General features: G+C 36.1%; 1 protein-coding gene across 3 annotated transcripts in view; it reads right to left on the bottom strand.

The window, feature by feature from the left end:
* The window catches only part of pnt (ETS transcription factor pointed), a 103,019-nt gene that overhangs the window by 60,244 nt on the left and 24,584 nt on the right, over nucleotides 1-18,191 (bottom strand). Inside the window, exon 1 of one of the 3 annotated variants that reach the window (XM_090381319.1) lies at nucleotides 8,563-8,760. The exons of the other annotated variants lie outside the window; for them this stretch is intronic. Within the exon in view, the coding sequence (XP_090237445.1) occupies nucleotides 8,563-8,587 (25 nt within the window). The 5' untranslated portion in view covers nucleotides 8,588-8,760. Of the gene's footprint in view, nucleotides 1-8,562; nucleotides 8,761-18,191 lie in introns of those variants that run through there. 3 annotated transcript variants of the gene reach the window in all.

Raw genomic sequence — 18,191 nt, 5'->3', positions numbered from 1 at the left:
TGAGCCGTTCTTGAGATAGTTGGTGACTTCAGTTCGTTAACTACCATGCATACAAGAATTTGTGAAACACTTTTTTAAAAATATATAGTAATAATAATAATATCTCTTTAATACCAGAGGGTGTTGGAAGCTAAAGGTGGATGTATTTACGTAATAGTACCAAATTCGTTTTATTGGGTAATGAATAGTCTCCCTCCACCAACGGGTACTCTTACAAGCTCGCTAATTTCATGCTAAAACGAATTGACAAAATATAATAAATCAATATGATTGTACCATTCAAAAACTTACCATAATACTGCAAAAGAGCTGGAGGTGCCATCTTCGAGCACGTGCGTCCGCCCTCAGTACATCCCTATAACCTATTTGGCTCAAGGATGATTGAATCGATGGTTAGGGCAATATGAACTGTGAGAAATCAGTTTTTCGGGTGAATAAAAACGTAATGTCTGTTCCCATTTTCCACCACCCCCTATTCGTGTCCCTGAGGCTAGTTCTCATGGTCGAGTCCCTCCAACAACAGAGAGCAGGTGCCGCCGCTTTGCCTCACAGACCCTGCCCCCATCTACCCCCCTATCGCCTCTTTCTCTTTCTCTGCCCCTCACCTCACACGCACTTAATAGTTCTATAATAATCGTCTGACCACTCACCATTATGGCTTATTCAGCCAACAGTAGCCAAACAAGAACACACTTGGGAGGCATTGATGCGATCGGACCGTCACGGGGAGGGGGGCAAGAAAAAAAAAGAAACATTTACCATCGCCTCAATGCTCTCCCACACCACAACAGGTGTGTGATTATAGTAAAGCCACAAAAGCTTTGGCTATTTTCACTTCAGTGACTAATGGGGTTTTGCTACGTATCCACGTAGATCTATCAGGATCGAAAATTAAATTAAATTTAAAGGTTAATAAGCAAATTGGGCTATGCAGGACTGAATTTCATGGATACATTTTCTTTTTGTACTCCTGGACATTCACCCAATCTGCAAGACGCGTTTACAACTTCACTGTGTCGGCAGCCAAAACAACAGCGCGAAGTTAACGACTGGTGGATAGCACCGCTCGAATGTTAGATTAGTCAAGAGTTGTTTTTAAATATATTTTCGTATAAAATGAGTTAAAGAAATAAATAAGTTTAAGTTAAAACGTTTAATAATTAAACCAGATTGAACTTATAGCTAATGAGAACACTAGACTGGCTTTCGTTTTTTCCGTATCAGTTGGCAAAATTAATTCCTCCCTGTCAGTGTAATTCATTATCGGGTGTGAAAAAAAGTTTACTGATGCTTGGAATTCTGATTGTCTGAAACTCTCGAAGGCAAGAAATATTACTCGGATGGTTTCAGGACTAAAAGGGCTAAGATCGAATATTAAACTAATTAAGAGTTTGGATAATCGATTTTTGTTGGCTTTTTTATTATCCCAAATAATTGGAGATTGGGGCCCCTGACCAGTCCGGATAATCGACGTCCCAGTGTATGACTTTTTCATGGATCTTGCTTGTATATTCACATACATTTTGATGTGATATCATATGGTACATATTCAAAATATGCATTATAAATCAATATACACTACCCTACCATTAATATACGGACACCTGCCTTTAGACAAAAAAAAAAAAAAAAAAGAGAGCTTTTATTGTGTTATTTAATATTTTGCGCTGAAACCTTTTGCTTCTATGACGGCCTTCGATCTTCGCGCCATACTCTCAACCAGATTTTTATAAATGTCAGGTGATATGTTCCTCCACTCGGCCTTTAACACAGCCACCAGTTGTCCTTGTTCTTTGGGCGATCTCGACGATCCAATACATCCCAGAGATGCTCGATAGGGTTCAGATCAATACTCTGGGCTGGCCAATCCAACTTTTCTACACCCATGTCCTCAAACCACTCTGTTACGACCCGAGCAGTATGGCATGGCGCGTTGTCTTTCTGATACGCGTATGGACCCTTCCTGAAGTATTGCCATAACGTTGGAAGTGCATAATTGTTCAGGCTGTCCTGGTATTGCACAGAATTCGTGGTTTTGTCGATAATGACTAATGGGCCCAAGCCAAACCATGAAAAGAGCCCCACACCATGACACTGCCTCCACAAACTTCATTGTTGGGAGGATATAATCAGGAAGGAACTGTTCCCCTGGCATTCGCCACTCCCAGGAACGGCCATCAGACTGGCAGAGTGCGAACCTCGACTAGTCTGATCATAGGACTGTTTTCCACTACGCTACAGTCCAGGATTCGCACTCCTTACACCATGTTAATCAGTGTTTAGCATTTGTTGAGGTGATCAATTCTTTTGAACATGTCATCTTGCATGCCCACTTTTGTAATTGTCTGTTCGAAGCCCAGTGTGTATATTTATAGCAGGTTCTGTGACGTGTTGCATCCATAGAACCTGTTTCTCTATCCATGGAGGGGTGTCCGGATATTAATGGTAGGACAGTGAATATTTTATATACGTTGCATAACCTTTAATGTACCACATTTATGGAAGAATAGATCGTTCCCAGAATCTGATCAAGTCCAGGTGGAATTTTGTGGAAGGAAAGTTATCTGAGCAGTCTAGTTAACTACACAAAGTGTTATAGATGGATCTAAAAACAACTTTGATGTTAGATATCCAAACCTTAATAAAAAAATTTCATTAAAAAAAAAATTCTGTTCTTCACATAAAAAAATTCTGTTCTTCACATAGACAAAGTCTATGTGAAGAACAGCTTAGAAGTTGCGGGCTGCAAAGCTTGGTAACTAGAGATTGCCCTCGTGTGCAGCAGAATTGGTAGACGCTGTCCTCCCTACACCAATGGAAGAGACCCGTCGATGATGGGAGAAATTTTTATCGGCCTTTTTCACAACATGGCTGAGTTAGCTGTTTCAGGCAATGGTAGCATGCTTTTTCCTCCCGGAAAAATCCAGCAAAACAGAAAATTGACCACAGAACACACGCAATTTACAATCAGTATATGCGGAGCAATATGGCGTTCGTTGCAGATGCTCCTAAAACCCTATTAAAACAACAACTGGACATCTTGGGGTGGTAGGAACCTGATTGAAGGGTATAAGGCACTTAAGGGGATCAGTAAAACAGGAAAGTATATTTTCACTGACAGGAGAGACGAGAATCATAAGTCACAAATTTAAATCTCATGGAGTAAGAGAAGACTGGTAATTCAAACCATTTTTCGAATGAGTTGCGTGCAACAGATCAAGGCGAAGTTCAAAGCGGAATATTAAAATTTTGAAAAGTTTAAAACACGAGAAAGTTTCAAAAATTTTAAAATCTGGAATCTTTCGATCGGGAAGGCATGGTTCACCCACACATCTATATAATAATCTGCTTAAGTTCCTCCTTCCGTAACCCTCTTTGAACTTGTGTAATTCAAAAGACTAAATACTCTTTCGACCTGATTCCTTTTTAATAAGGTTTTATTTAGCATTAAATTGAGAAAAAAGAAAAATCCAAAAGATTTTGCGATCGATTTTCAAATCCCAAGAATTGATTTAACTCCCAGTGAAACTAACTTGCCGTTTACTTGAAAGAGAAGACAATTTCTTGGCTTTTGTCACCACATTAAACAAATCTCTAGGTCACTCTTTCAACAAATTGACGTTTTGCATTGATAGATTCTTGTAACAGGGGGAAACCAACTGTAACGTTCCCTCGATACTGTTAAGTGCTACCATCTCTTCCCACCTTCTAGTACCTTGGCACAACAGGTGATTCTGAGAAAAAAGTTGCAAGCAGGTGCAAATAACCTTCGCTGTAGTAACTCCCTTTATCCCGCTATGTTATTACGCCGACAAAGCAACAGAAGAACCCATCTAGCGAATCGATTCTGTTAATTAGTAAACATACACGACCTTGGAAAGTAACCCCAACATTTTTCGCTGTCTTTAAAGTATTTGACAATACTAATTCCCGTGGATTCAGTGGTGTTCATCAAAATAGACCATGACTAAATCTTCTTGCGGCTCATTGGAGGTATTAGGCATGGTCGTAAACTAAAGGTCAAAATCACTCGATATTATAAAAGGCAAAAGATAAATAAAGACTATAATTCTTCTCCAAGAATTATAAAGTAACAATGAGGAAATCAGGTGACCATCTCTTTAAAAGACGGCGTGGTAGTGACTTCTGCCAGTTTCTGCGCAGCTTTTGTTTTATATGATTAAAATTCACGTAAAGTTATATATCAATCTGTTGCTTGTTCTCTCGAAGAAAGCTTTGACGTTTCTTGGAACTGTAAACCAGCTTTGGAAAGCAATAAATGACAGCAATTGTCATTGTCATATTCGATATTTCCAGTTGGAATCCCCCGATCAACCAAAAGATTACACACCCAAAAGATAAAAATAAGCAGAAACTCCTCCCATAGAAAAAGGCATTGATGACAAATTCCAGACTATCAAATCTCTTCAAAAGATTAACTGTCAAAAGAGAAAAAAAACTTGAGTAATGAAATCGACATAAAGTTAAAAGTAATCAACAGCGCGCGCAGCGAGAGAACGTGCAACACTATTCACTTCTCAAATTCCTTTTGTTACACGGTTTTAAGAGATGACGCAACAATACCCTGCACGCGAGGCTGGGCGTGAGTCAGACGAGAGCTCAACAATACTAAGAACAGTCTGTCCTAATTAGATGCAGTACAGGTAGTCCGAGCGATTTGTCCGTGGCATAGCAAGTTCTTCTGCATTACATAACCTCTCACTAACCTTAAACACAATAGAAAAAAAATAAAAAAAGGGCCATGAAAAGTTATAATACGTAGGACTTTGGTATGGCAATTATTATTATCTTGTGACAATGGGGTAGGCGGACTACTTACTTGCTACCAGTCAAAGAGGTCAAATGGAAATATGAATCGGACATAAAACCACACGGTGAACTGTAAAACGAATAATCTCTTTCTTAACTGTGGTTTTTAATTCCTTGACGAAGCTTTTTTGTGTGCGCTGTTGAGACACTGGAGGGTTAAAGAGGTCAAGAAAGAATAAATGTTGAAATTGAGTGTCATCTACAGACATGCGCGTGCGCGCACACGTACTCTTACAGGGAAGCTATCTTAATGGGATTCGCTTTATGAAAAAAAACATATTTAATTGTATTTGTCGTATTTTGTGTATTTATTCACACACGTGTAGCCCCCGTGGGTGGTATAGCTGGTAGATTCGCCGTCCTCCTTATACCGGGTAGAAAAGGTTCTGGGTTCGAGTCCCGTCGATGACGAGAGGAATTTTTATGGGCCTTTTTCACTTTTGACTCGGGCGAGGATATCGTGGTTTTTTTCTCCAGGAAATTCGGGTTTTTCATCCTTACAAACAGAAAATCGACCACAGAACACAGGCAATTTATAGACAGTAGAGCAATATGGCCTTAGTCGCTGATGCTCCTAAAATCCGACAACAACAGCAACAACACACGTGTAATAATCTTCTGTTACCTTAGCCGTCAATAATAATAAATAATAAATTTTCTGTTTATACTCCGGGACGACCAAACGGTCAGAGGAGTTTACAAGATACACAGAATACAAGAACCAGCACCGTATTCAGCAGTCACGGGCTTGAACCCCGGTCACTCAAGGCACGTGTACTTATGCACCCGCGCGCCTGACCACTAGGCTAATAAGTTGCCCCTAATAGCATTACTTCAGAAAAATCGAAGTACTGCAATACTTAAGCAACTCATTGTTAAGGTGAGACTAATTCGAGTGTGAGGACGAATCCAGTGCAATTCTTTCCCATGTATTTCCTTTGATTTTTCTACCCTTCGAGATGATCCATATATTATGGATCATCTCGAAGAGGTAGAATCTCTATGGATCATATCGTTAAGGATGTCACGCCTAATCTGGTAAATTACCATGATATTGTTATTAGACATTTGGATGCAGGGAACAATTTGGACATTATCTATTAAGTAGTTCGAGTTACTGGTATGATCCTACACTAGATTGCAAGTCGCTAAAAGATAGGAGACAGAGGGCTGTTATTAATTGTCAGTCTTGAGGCTGAGGGTAACAAATGGCATCCCTCAGAGTTCACTTGTTGGGTCCCTTCCCATTTCTAATTTTCATAAATGATATTGATGAGGGCGTTCAAGGTAAGCTGTCAAAGTTTGCTGATGATTTTAAGGTGGAGATGGTGGTTAACGATCTGAGCTCGGCCATGTTGCTTCAAAAGGACTGGAAACGGTTGCATATGGTTCAAAAAATGGCCACTACAGTTTAATGCTTCTAAATGTAAAGTTATGCATTTGGGAAACAGAAATCATAGTCTGGTATATGCTGGCGATAGAGGAGCTAAAAGTTGTTCAAGACGAAAAAAACTTGTGTTGAAATTCAATCTAACATGAAATTTTCCATGTAGGCGGCCAGGAAGGCACGTGGTATCCTGCTTGTGATTTATAGGATTTTTGATAGTAAGGGAGAAGGATGTCATTGTTCCTTTTACAAGGCGATGGTTAGCTAGCATTTGTATTTAGAATATTGCATTTGTAATATTGTATTTAGGTCTGGAGACCGCATCTAAAAAAGACACAGAGCTTCTGGAGAGGGTACAGAGAAAACGGTAGCCAGATTGGTGACGAGTGCAAAGCGCACATATCAGCAAACGGGTTAGAAGCTGCAGAAGGCCAGCAAAGTTTGACAACCAACCAGACATGAGGAAGGTCTATTCTTCAAGTAGATGAGACACGAACCGGGGAACGCATATAGAAAATCTCAGGGAATAACAGAAGATTGGATCCTCATGAAGCTCACCTATGGACAGCGGGTTATCAAAGACTGAAATAAGCTGACTGGCAAGTAGTTAAGGTAGTGAGCCTGACTAAGTTTAAAGCAGAATTGGATAATTATGATTAGCTTTTGGGAATGGGAATAGAATGAATATTGTTTTAATTTGAATTTACCCTATTAGTATTTCTTTCTTCTCCTTATGTCCTTTTCCCCATCCTGAGACTAGTAATGGTACCGGGTGCTTGGAATGGTTGTTGTTTCTGTAACTATTATTGGTCGAGGAACGCTTTGACTCTCCTACAGGTGTTGATTACTGCGACTTTCTGGAGTTCCATGTAAGTGTTCTCTGTGGGGGCTATTGCTGCTAGCTTCATATGAAGATTCTTCAGAACCTGTCTGTAGTTGACAATGGGATCGGGATGGTCATTACTTGTTCCATATGCCACGTTGCTCTTTGATCTTTTCTAAGTGGTCTGGAAGTTGCTGGTGTTGGGCACTGCTATACCGATCAATTAGGTAGTGTTTTCCTTCTTGTCATGGCGCGGTCCCAGTACAGCCTGACTTATAATGCGGTACACTTTCTTTAATCAACTGGTGTCTTTTGCTAGCTTCTGATGGCGACCTGGTCATGTCTATGAATGCACTCAGGCGGGGTGATAACCCATCCTGCGGTGATGTGCTGGATTGTTTCTGGGGCCAGGTGACATCGTCAACATGTGTTGTCTGTCACTCCGGGTCCTTGGTAATGTATTTCCTTATCCAAGATCAGATTGATTACATGATCTTAGATGGCGAGCATGAATGCTTCGTTCTCAGAGAAGAACTTTCCTTACTTGAGCCAACTGTTGGAAGCCATGTTATCTATCTAGTCCCTATGCATATCATCTAAACATTTTTTACTATACGACTCTGAAATATGGCCCCTCTCCCTGATCCCTTAATGCTCTGTCGAAGCTGAGGTGCCTTGAAAAATAGGTCGTGAAATGAGCAGATGATGGGTCACACTTGCCACTCAACCTTTAAATTCGTAACTATGCAGCATTGTCTGATACACTCTGAGCAGATTCTACTCTCAGAAGATAATTGCCTGCCTTAGCAGATGTCCAACCTTCTAAAGACAAGATTGTTGGCACCTATCATAATTTGGGTTGTAAAGGCATTAAAGAGTCCTCCGTACTTTGCTCAAATTCAGCCCAAAACTTTCCAATTTCAAATAGCATCTCCTACTCCAAAATTGATAGTACATGATGCTCCTCCTATGAATAATCCCTAAGAATCTTAATACGAGTCCTCTCGAAGAACGGCGCCGTACCATTACCTACGAGCACCATGGATTATCTATTAGATGTCTAATTTAAACGGTAATTAGTTAGCAAAATTTTACAATTACTTTTCAAACTTTTAATGTAAATGCATTTTATAAACAGTAAAATATTTTATTTCTAAAAAAAAAAAAAACACTTGATAAAAATTGAGAACTGATTTACAGTTACGTTAATTCAACAAGTCTGTACGAGTTAAAACATGTTCAGAACACGTCAGTGAGGACATTACTTCGTGGACCGTATACAATAATTATTACGTATTCCCTTTTCTTATTTATTCTGCTCTGAATACAAAAACTTTCAACTAATAACTGAATATATTTCGATAAAGATGGTGTATTTATCAATGGAACTCTTTGATTCCACGGACTCGCGCTGTACAGACAAGAAACTTTAAATAAATAAATTGAACATAACCGCACGGGCGCAATTATTAATTAAATTAACGGAGTAATCTTGTTGGTATACACATACGAAAACGGTTACCTTTTTGCTCTAATTTCAAAACCATACCAGAATACTCCGGGCTTCATTGAGAGATTAAAAATAAGTACTCTTGCAGACACCACACATCACCAAGTACAGCCTATCTTCGCTTTATCTGGCAAGACGGGGGAAATTTTTCCTAATATCACATTGCCAGTGTAAACTATATTACTACCAGTTAAAGACGCGTGTGCTTTAGCGTTGACGGCACATGTGTAGCAAGACGCTTGTGTCGACATTATCCGACGGTATCAACGGCGACATCTAGCGGCCTTTGGTATGCCCAAGATGAAATTTGAAACGATGAATGAACAGAAACTTGAGCAGTATCAAGAGTGAAAGCAGAAGGAGAAAGAGAGAGAGAGAGAGAGTTTAAGTAGGGGGAAGGAATGCGAGGGAAAAAAATAAGTTGAAATTTAGCTAAATAGGGTGTCGTTGTCTGGCGTCTGTAAGATGGCAAAGAAAGATGAGAAATCTTTTTTTTTTTTGAAGAACGAAACTATCAGAAACAAAGGTTGTTTGGTCATTTTCTCTTAGGCCCTGTTCCTTCGCCACCCTCCACCCACCATCATGGATCATCCTTACTTCTTGCATTTTAAGATGGCAATATGAACTCCTTTTTTCACTCCTTGAGAAGTTTGGCATTTTTACAAAAAGAAAAATTAAAAATGGTTGGAGGATGTTTGAATTTGGCAAAGATTTGAGCAGTGCGTTGTTAACACGAGGAAAAAAAAAAAGAGTTCAAAATCAAAGAGTAAACGATGTGAAACTAAGTTAAGAGTTTGGTTGAAAGTTAATGGTGTAAAAGAAGTCAAGAGTTGGTTGAAAGAAAGTTATGAGAAAATTCCGTATAAAGAAAAAGGAGGTTAAGAGAAATTTCAATATAAAGAAAGTGACAGAGAGAAGAATGTTCAGTAGAGAAAAAAAAGAAAGAGAAGGTTAAAGAAACCTTTGATCAAAGTCAGTTTTAGGAAAGTTTGGTCTGAAGCAATAGAAAGCCCCGACAGAAAGATTTTTCGGCGCCCCCTTTACTAAGGATATACAGTATCAATGTCTATATATTTTTTTTTTTATGATTTGGTATGCCCAAGATGAAATTTGATTAAGTCCGTGTCTTAATCCGGCACTGAATAGAAGATTAAGTTAAGAGTCAAAAATATAAAACGTTCAGATAAGGAAATAAAAGTTTGGTCGAAAGAAAGAGTTATGAGAAAATTCCTTAAAAAGGAAAGGGAGGGTTAAGAGAAATTTCCTATAAAGAAAGCGAGAGATAGAAGAATTTTCAGTAGAAAGAAACATTTAAGCACTTAAAGAAACATTAATCAAAGAAGGTTGTTTAGCCTAAAGCATTGAGAGCTACGTGAAGATGTCAGAGAGGTACAAGATTAAGTTAAGAATAAAAAATATAAAAGGTTTGGTTGAAAGTTAATAGTTTAAAAGAAGTTAAAAAATTTGGTTGAACGTAAAGAGAAAGAATATATGATGAGAAAGAAGGAGAAAGGGAAGGTTAAGAGAAATTGTACAGAAAGGAAACGTCAACGAGTTAGGAGAATGTTCGGAGTAAAGAAGGAAAGAAAATGTTAAAAATAAAACATTGGGTAAAGAAGGTAGTTAAGAAAAAGCTTTGTCTAAAGCAATTGATCTAAATGAAACTTAAGCAAAAGTTCATTCAAAAGAAGCGGTTAAGAAAAAGTTTAGTGTGGGTGGAGAGCGATTAAGAGAAAGTTTATTTCAAGTGAAAAGCCAAATTAAGAAAAAGTTTAATGTAAAGTTATGAAAATTTATGCAAAATCATCGGTTTATTTTTTCCTCATTTGCGTTTGTTATTTTATTTATTTATTATTTATTATTATTTTTTTTACCCTGCCTGTAGCATTCCTTCTTTCTCTGTTTCATTTATAGCGGTTGTAGACACAGACGTAGTGGACTTGGAGGTGAATATGTCACGCAGAACGAAAACCAGCTAATATTAAAGGCAAGAGAAAATTACTGAGAAGAAAACAGCTGGCGTGGGGGGGGGGGGTTGTGATTGAGACTTATAAGTTAATCACAGATAAATACATCAGTAGGTGTACATTTGCACACAGTTTTAAATGGTAAATGAACTGTTATTCAAGAAGAGAAGGATGTAGAACGAACCCAACAGGATGCTGGACTAGTTCCTAATTGAGACTCTGGTTGGGAGCCAACTACATCGCAAATCAGAAACATTTTGTTGGTGTGTGTGTGTGGATGGGTTGCCAGAAAATCAGTGACCCAGGGTCATTTTTATTGTTCATTAGAATAGGTTAGCTACAAAAACAACCAAAAATAAATGTTATGCCAATTAAAAACATAAAAAAAAGTTAAACATTATCAGTTTCTATTTTGTTCCACTAAAAGTATGCCATAGCTCGAATCAAAACTGCTTTCAGTGCTAGTCAAAACATTGCTTCAAAATATACAAGCACCATTAGAATTACCGAGCAAATTACCAATTTTCTGTAAATATAATTCAGTACACTAAGTAAATTTATACGCCATTACACGTTAATTTATACGTCATTGTACGTCAAGAAGTGGCGTGTTACAGCAATGATTCATTCAAATGCTTATTTGAAATTGTGGTAACTTAACCAAAGAATAAAACTGTAATATCTGGTATAAGAGGAGGTTCTAAAAGTAACAGCAGTTTATAGTTAAAATTTCGCGTCATAATAAACAGTATTTTTTTTTTTAATTTCGTTTCAGTAATTATAAATTTGGTAATAATGTTTTGTAGTTAATATTTTAACTGTTCACTGATTATAAAGATGTCGTATCCCTTAAAAGATTGGTTCAAAGCTGAAAAAATCAGAGTAATTCGTTTTATAAATGCTGAAGGAGTAAAATTTTCTTCTACAAAAGAATAAAACAGCAATATAATAAAAATAAAAGGAAAGAAAAAGTTTAAGAATGGATACAAATGTTTCCCCAAATAGAAAAAAAAAAAAAAAAAAAAAAAAAGAAAGAAAGACAGTATTCCCAGTAAAATCATTTTATTACACTGACAATCCTATACAACATGTTCCCAGTAAGGCTCATAGACACTAAGGCAAAATTCGGATCTGAAATCTTTGAACATCTCGCTTATAGTGCTGATCTGGCCCGGTCGTATTTTTGTGGCTTTTACAGACAACGTTGTAAACTTTGTTAATTGCATAATGGAAACGAAGTAATAGGGCATTTTGGGACAACTGCTACGCCACATGTGCCTTGTAATGATACCACAGAAAAGTGGTATCATCGACTAGATCAGCCTGGAATAGTACTGATCTGGCTCTTTCCTATTTTTTTTTTTGGCTTTTTTTTTAGACGTTTTAAAAACAATGTACAGATTGTTACATGATAGTAACAAAGTAATGGACATGTTTTGATGGATCTCCGAGATCCCTGATACCCTTGGGCTATCATGTGGGTGGTATAGTCAATTTAAAAACACTATCACGCGCTAGACGCACCATGGTAACTTCCGCCCGAACCCTCGACTTTGAATCCTTGAAAAAAAAATAAAATAAAATAAATAAATAAATCCAATCCTAATTTTTTTATAATTAAAAGATGAGATTGATATGACAGTCTGTTTGAGGACTAACTGGCTCCTCATCAAATAGCAGGTGGTCTCTAGTGACAACAAGCAGACAAAGGAGGTGTAAAGAATTATTCTGTTTTGCTTGTATACGAAACAGTTTTTAAAGTATTAATATAGCTAAAGTTAGGGCAACTCGTTATAAAGACAAGTTTATTCTGCTGTAGGTATTAAGAATGTGTTGGCCACGCAGTTTTAATCTTGTTGCCCCAGAAACAAATTAAAAGAATAATATAGTCATTATAAATGCTGAGGGCGTGGGATTTTAGAGTTTACTGTATTAAGGAAATATGTTCACACAGGAAAATGGAATTATAATTTTATAATTAAGGAAAAAGAAAGACTACAAAAATATCCATATTGAAACTCATACCATCCTTCTTGATATTATTTTATTAATATATTTATTAAATAGTACAGATTCTAATACTAACCAGTTTTTTTGGGAAATCTTTTTAACCAAAATCATAATTTTCCTTAACGCTATTAAAGTACTGTTTTAAGACTTACCAGGTTTCAAGCTCGAGGTATTGTTAATCCTTATTGTGAGTTGGAACTGTCGAGAGCGTATTTCTAACCAACAGGTGCAACACCCACCTTCTAAAAAACTCAAAATGAATCACTAAAAGTGATTTCAACAATTATTTCGTATCTTTTCTTAGTAGCTCTCTTGAAATATCATCCCAACCTCCAGCTTTAGTCACTATTAGCTGATTAAACAATCAACTGATTATCTCTTGGATTACTCAAATAATTTCTCGACATTTTACACTTCCTCATCAAGCCCAATACATCCACGAACGTAACGAAATTTATCAAATTCCTCTTTAATTACTGCAGGATTTTTTTTGTCCATATACTTACTCTTCACATAATGACTTACATGTATTTAACACATGATTTTTAAAACTAATATCAAAAACTTTTCCATTAACAGCGAAAGATAATTCAGTGCAGACTGTATTCCAATTGTATTTAATTAATAGAAACTTTTTTATATAAAAATGATTACATAAAGAAAACAACAGAAATTTCGATTTCAACCCAACAAATAACTCTGGAGGGTTGAAAATGTCGTGTTTTAAAGCTATTTATCAAACTAAATTACGAGTAATTTTGATAACAGTGGATCACAAGGACGAAGGATAAAACGTGTTCTTTTTCTAATGCTGCTCTCGAAAGAGAGTGAAGGTGTGTAAAGGTGTGGTGGAGGGAAAAACAGCTGTTCAGTTCCTCCATCAGCTGCTTCAGTTCAAATATACTAAAATATAAGTGCGTGTCGTGTTTTCGAGGACAAGAAATAATCTGTACAGCTACCATATTGCGAGCAGTGTAAAACAATCCTTAAAAATAATAAATAATACGAAATGTTCTCTTCTTAAAATAAAGTCAGAAGAGATAGAATATTAAAGTTTAAGGTGGACTTTGTATTTTTCTTATTCAACAAAAAATAAAACAAAGTATTTATCCAAATTTTTAATTTGGTAAGTGACAAATACTAACATTATTTATAGAAGAATTAACATAAGTTCAACAATTGGTAAAAACGACATCTAGCGTCAATCTAAAACAATCCTTGAAAATGATAAATAATATAAAATAGCGTTAGGCGACATCTAGCGTCAACTGTTAAACAATCTTTGAAAATGATAAATAATATAAAATTTTCTTTTCTTAAAACATAAAGTCAGAATAATTAAGTTTAAGGTGTAATTTGTATTTTCCTTATTCAATAAAAAAATAAAACAAAATATTTATCCAAATTTTTAATTTGGTAAGTGAAAAATAATAACATCGTTAATCACAACAAACATTAAAATAATATTTGCTGGAGATATCAACACAAGTTCAACTCAATAAAAACGACATCTAGTGTCAAATTAACGAATTACTCGTAATTCAGAAAAAAAAAAAAAAAATAGAAAATTCAGCAAGTGGCCATTTAATCTAAAAAAAAAAAAACGTAGCTTAAATTTTTAATGAAACAAAATAAATTGCAAAAGTTACAGAATAAATGCATAGTATTTCTAAAATTCACATATAAAAAAGTATTAATATAAATAACAAATCAGAAAAAGATTATCATAGCTGATTTATTTAGAACATTTTCTAAAAAAAAAAAGAAAGCTTCTGAAAAAAGCAATGAAATTTTATTTAAATTAAAAAAAAAAAAAAGATTGACCTCTACGGAGAACTTTTTTTTTCTTCTCTTTTTCCCTAAAATTAAATGAGAGAGAAAGTGGGTCACCCGTCGCAGTCTATTGCCCTCATGAATGAATCTTTAAAGGAAGTCCATTGTTGGAGGTTAAGCATATATAGTGGCGAAAAACGTATTTGCATGCGAAATATGTGGCGTGACGACATTGGCAAATGTTTAACTCTAAAATAAATAGAAAAATATAAGAGGACGCATAGCTGACTGCTACGCCATGGTACTTTTATAACAATCGGGTGACCTCTTGCGGAAAGAGGAAGGGGGTGCACATTCACCACGAACATGTCATTCACATTATGTATATACGATATACAAAGATGTATGTCCTCTAACACCAAAATGCGACAGACTAACTGGATATCTATTTCGTACTCCCAAATGTTGTCCCAGAATGAATTCAATTCTCAAGTCCCTTCTCTCTCTCTCCTTTTAAATCCCCATTTTTCCCCTGACATAGGGAAAGTAAAACCCTCTACTGATCGAGATTTAAAAACTTACCTTTCTTCTGACGTTTCCTCGGCACCCCTTCTCTTCCCCCCCTCCCCATCGGAAATATCCTTGATTTTTTAAGACATGGGAAAAAACATCCCGTTGGATAGTTTTGTTCCGTGCTCCATTTCGACCTCCGGCTTTTCTTTTGTGAAACGGGAAGACAAATCATAAAGCAATACTTCCGGTGAATGACAAAAACAGACAAATTGTAACATGATACGGCTTCTTGTAGTACCGTTCTTACTGTAAAATGTGCGAATCATTCATTTTCGCACTCGTCCACAATGAATGACGTTGCTTTGGTAACGGAATGAAAAGTGCTCTTCATGATTGTTTATCTTACTCGATGTTAGTAACATTACACGGATCAAAGAAGCAGCACCCCATTAAAGAAGCATTTCTCACAATCATTTTAGTCGATTAAGAACACAACATTTACATGCTGATTCATTTGATACACAATAATCGTTTTCTAGAAAGAATTTGGTTTATTTTTAGGTGTACTAGAAAACTTTCATTTATTATTATTATATTTAAAATAATTTAAAATTTCCTAATTTATTTTACATATAATTATATGTTCACTTATATTTTATATTTTTAATGATTTACCATCGCATAACGAAAATTTATATTTTGTAGAATAAGATCTCCCTTTACGAATAGGAAATCAGAGCATAATATGCCTTTGCAAGTTAAGAGAAATTATGATGACATGGCGATTAACGTAGTTCTGTCATAATTAAATAAGTTTAAGTATGAGTTGAGATGAAATTAAAAGATTAAACAGGCTTCATAATTAAGAGAAAGTCAAAAGATTAAACCATCCTGACAATTAAAAGAAATTTATAAGGTAAAACCGGACACAGTCAGTTAAGAGGAAATTATAGGATAACTCTATATTCGGTTCGATTTTAAATTGGACTGATTGTTAAAACAAAGTTATAGAGTTAAATTAGTTTGCAATTAGGGGAAAATGAATAAGTTAAATCGGCGTGACATTTAAGAGAAAGTTATAAGGTAAAATCGAACAGATTGGGTTATTAGGAAAGTTAATATGGTAACATTATAATCAGTTCAATTTTAAATTGGACTGGCAGCAAACAGAAAGTTATAGAGTTAAATTCCAGTTTTACAATTTAAAATTTTAATTTTAAGATATAGAGCTAAAATTCAGTTTTAAATTTGACTAATTGTTAAAACAAAGTTATAGAGTTAATTAGTTTGCAATTAGGGAAAAATAATAGGTTAAATCGGCGTGACATTAAAGAGAAAGTTATAAGGTAAAATCGGATAGATTGAATTATAAGAAAGTTAATAGGGCAACGTTATAATCAGTTCAATTTTAAATAGGACTTACAATAAACAGAAAGTTATAGAGTTAAATTTGAATGATAGTTAAGAGAAAGTTATAGAGTTAAATTTGAATGAAAGTTAAGAGAAAGTTATAGAGTTAAATTTGAATGATAGCAAAGAGTAAAATCGGATGGGTCCAGTTAAGACCATAAGAGTAACTTACATTGATAAATAAATATAACTGAAGGGACACAAAAAATTTGTTTTGTTGGGTAAAATGAAATATACACAGATGGGAATTAAACGGAAACTATACAGAACTAATTAAGAAAAAATTATGAAAATTTTCCTTGGGAGAGTGGATCAAGAATAAGTGAGAATAATCTTTGGTAAGTGGATATAACCAGTTCTGAATAAATGAAATTAACGAAAAATAGAATGGTGTGAATAAAGTTAATAATCTGTTCTGTGAAGCTTCCACTTTATTAAGAAAAAGTTTCAGAGAACTGATCGCGTTAGACCAAAGTGGCTGCCAACATAACGTAGCATATTCAATAAAGGCTAAAGGCCTCGACAAAACTTGCGGATAATTAATGTTCTCTTTCTCACTTCCATCTGCGTTCCTCCTTTGTTTCAGATCTCTTCAAGCAGTCTTTAAAAACAAGAAGCAGAACTCGTGCCGGGACAAGCAGAGTTGCGCAGGCGTTCTACCAGACACAAATAACCGCACGCCATTAATATAAACAACACGGCAAGGGAACAACTCTCAGATGACGCCTCGTGCTTGCAGAGTCCCCCCTACATCTTGGCAAAGCTACTACTACATTCATGATCTGGGCCTTTCATTCACTTTTTTTTTTTTCTCCTCTCTCTCTCTCTCTCTCTCTCTCTTTATCTGTCTTCTTTCTCCGAATGTACGTGTGTGAGTGGCTAGGTATAAGCGCACGCCAAGAGATCCAATTACCTCACGCATGCGCACTCTTTATCGCTAGTCTGTGTTCTTAAAATATAGCGACTACAGCTCGGCCTGCTTCATTAATTTTTTTTTTTTTCTTTTCTGTTTCTTTTTTTTTTTTTTTTTTATCACACATACGCGTTCTCTCCCGTTTGTTTAGTGGGACACGCCATATAAATTCGATATCGTTCCCCACTTTACCCCACCCCAAGTGTGTTTGTAAGAAAGCATTGCTTTATTCTATTAGTTCGTTAACACTACAGACGCAACCGTTTTATACATTCAAACAAAAAAAAAAAAAAAACAGAACTCAAGATTCAATGGAGGATTTCAAGTGCACTGATTCGAGCTTATTGAATTTATTTTGAATTTGGACCACGTATGCACAAACTGGTCGGCGCTGTTAGATGCATGTTAAACGCCAAAGCAATTAAGGCTATGAGGCGAGTTACATTGTATCTGTAATTGAATGTATTCTTAAGTCGGTTTGCTATTTGCTGGGGGGGAAAACCAGAGTTTCTCGCTATAGCAACTCAGTCTACTCTGCAATTAAGTTACTTAGCGGGTTAAGAAAGCTTTACATTAATACTAGAAGGAAAGGATCAGCCACTTTGGCACCTGGGGCTAATCTACCATCATATCAAAAGAAAGCAGCAATAGAAGTAAACAAAGGTTTAGCCATAATTATGAGAGCATCCTGTTATAGATAAAGGGATGGCTGAGTGGTAGGAGACAGACAGTGGTCATTGATGGCCGCTGCCCTTCATGGACTAATTGAATTACCAAGAAAAAAATATTTCAGGATTCCACTAATCCGTGAGCCTTGCAGTTTTCAATTTTATTGCCGATATTCACGAAAGCATCTCAAGTTTTGCGGATTTGGACTAAAAAGTGGTAAATGCAAATTGCAGAGTCTCGAGACCAGACACCTGTGAGGAGACCTTAATGAGGCGTTTAAGGCTTCGGATAGATTGAGTTTACTCATGAAGGATGCGTGAGCTCAATGTGCGATCCTAAATTCAAATTTGGTAAGGATGGTTACAGGATAGATATGCGTAAATTCG

The sequence above is a fragment of the Mastigoproctus giganteus genome, chromosome 9, assembly GCF_048544385.1.
Source record: "Mastigoproctus giganteus isolate SK-2022 chromosome 9, ASM4854438v1, whole genome shotgun sequence".
In the NCBI taxonomy this organism is placed as follows: domain Eukaryota; kingdom Metazoa; phylum Arthropoda; class Arachnida; order Uropygi; family Thelyphonidae; genus Mastigoproctus; species Mastigoproctus giganteus.
Note: the sequence above shows the minus strand (reverse complement) of the source record. Positions and strands in the feature narration are given on the sequence as shown.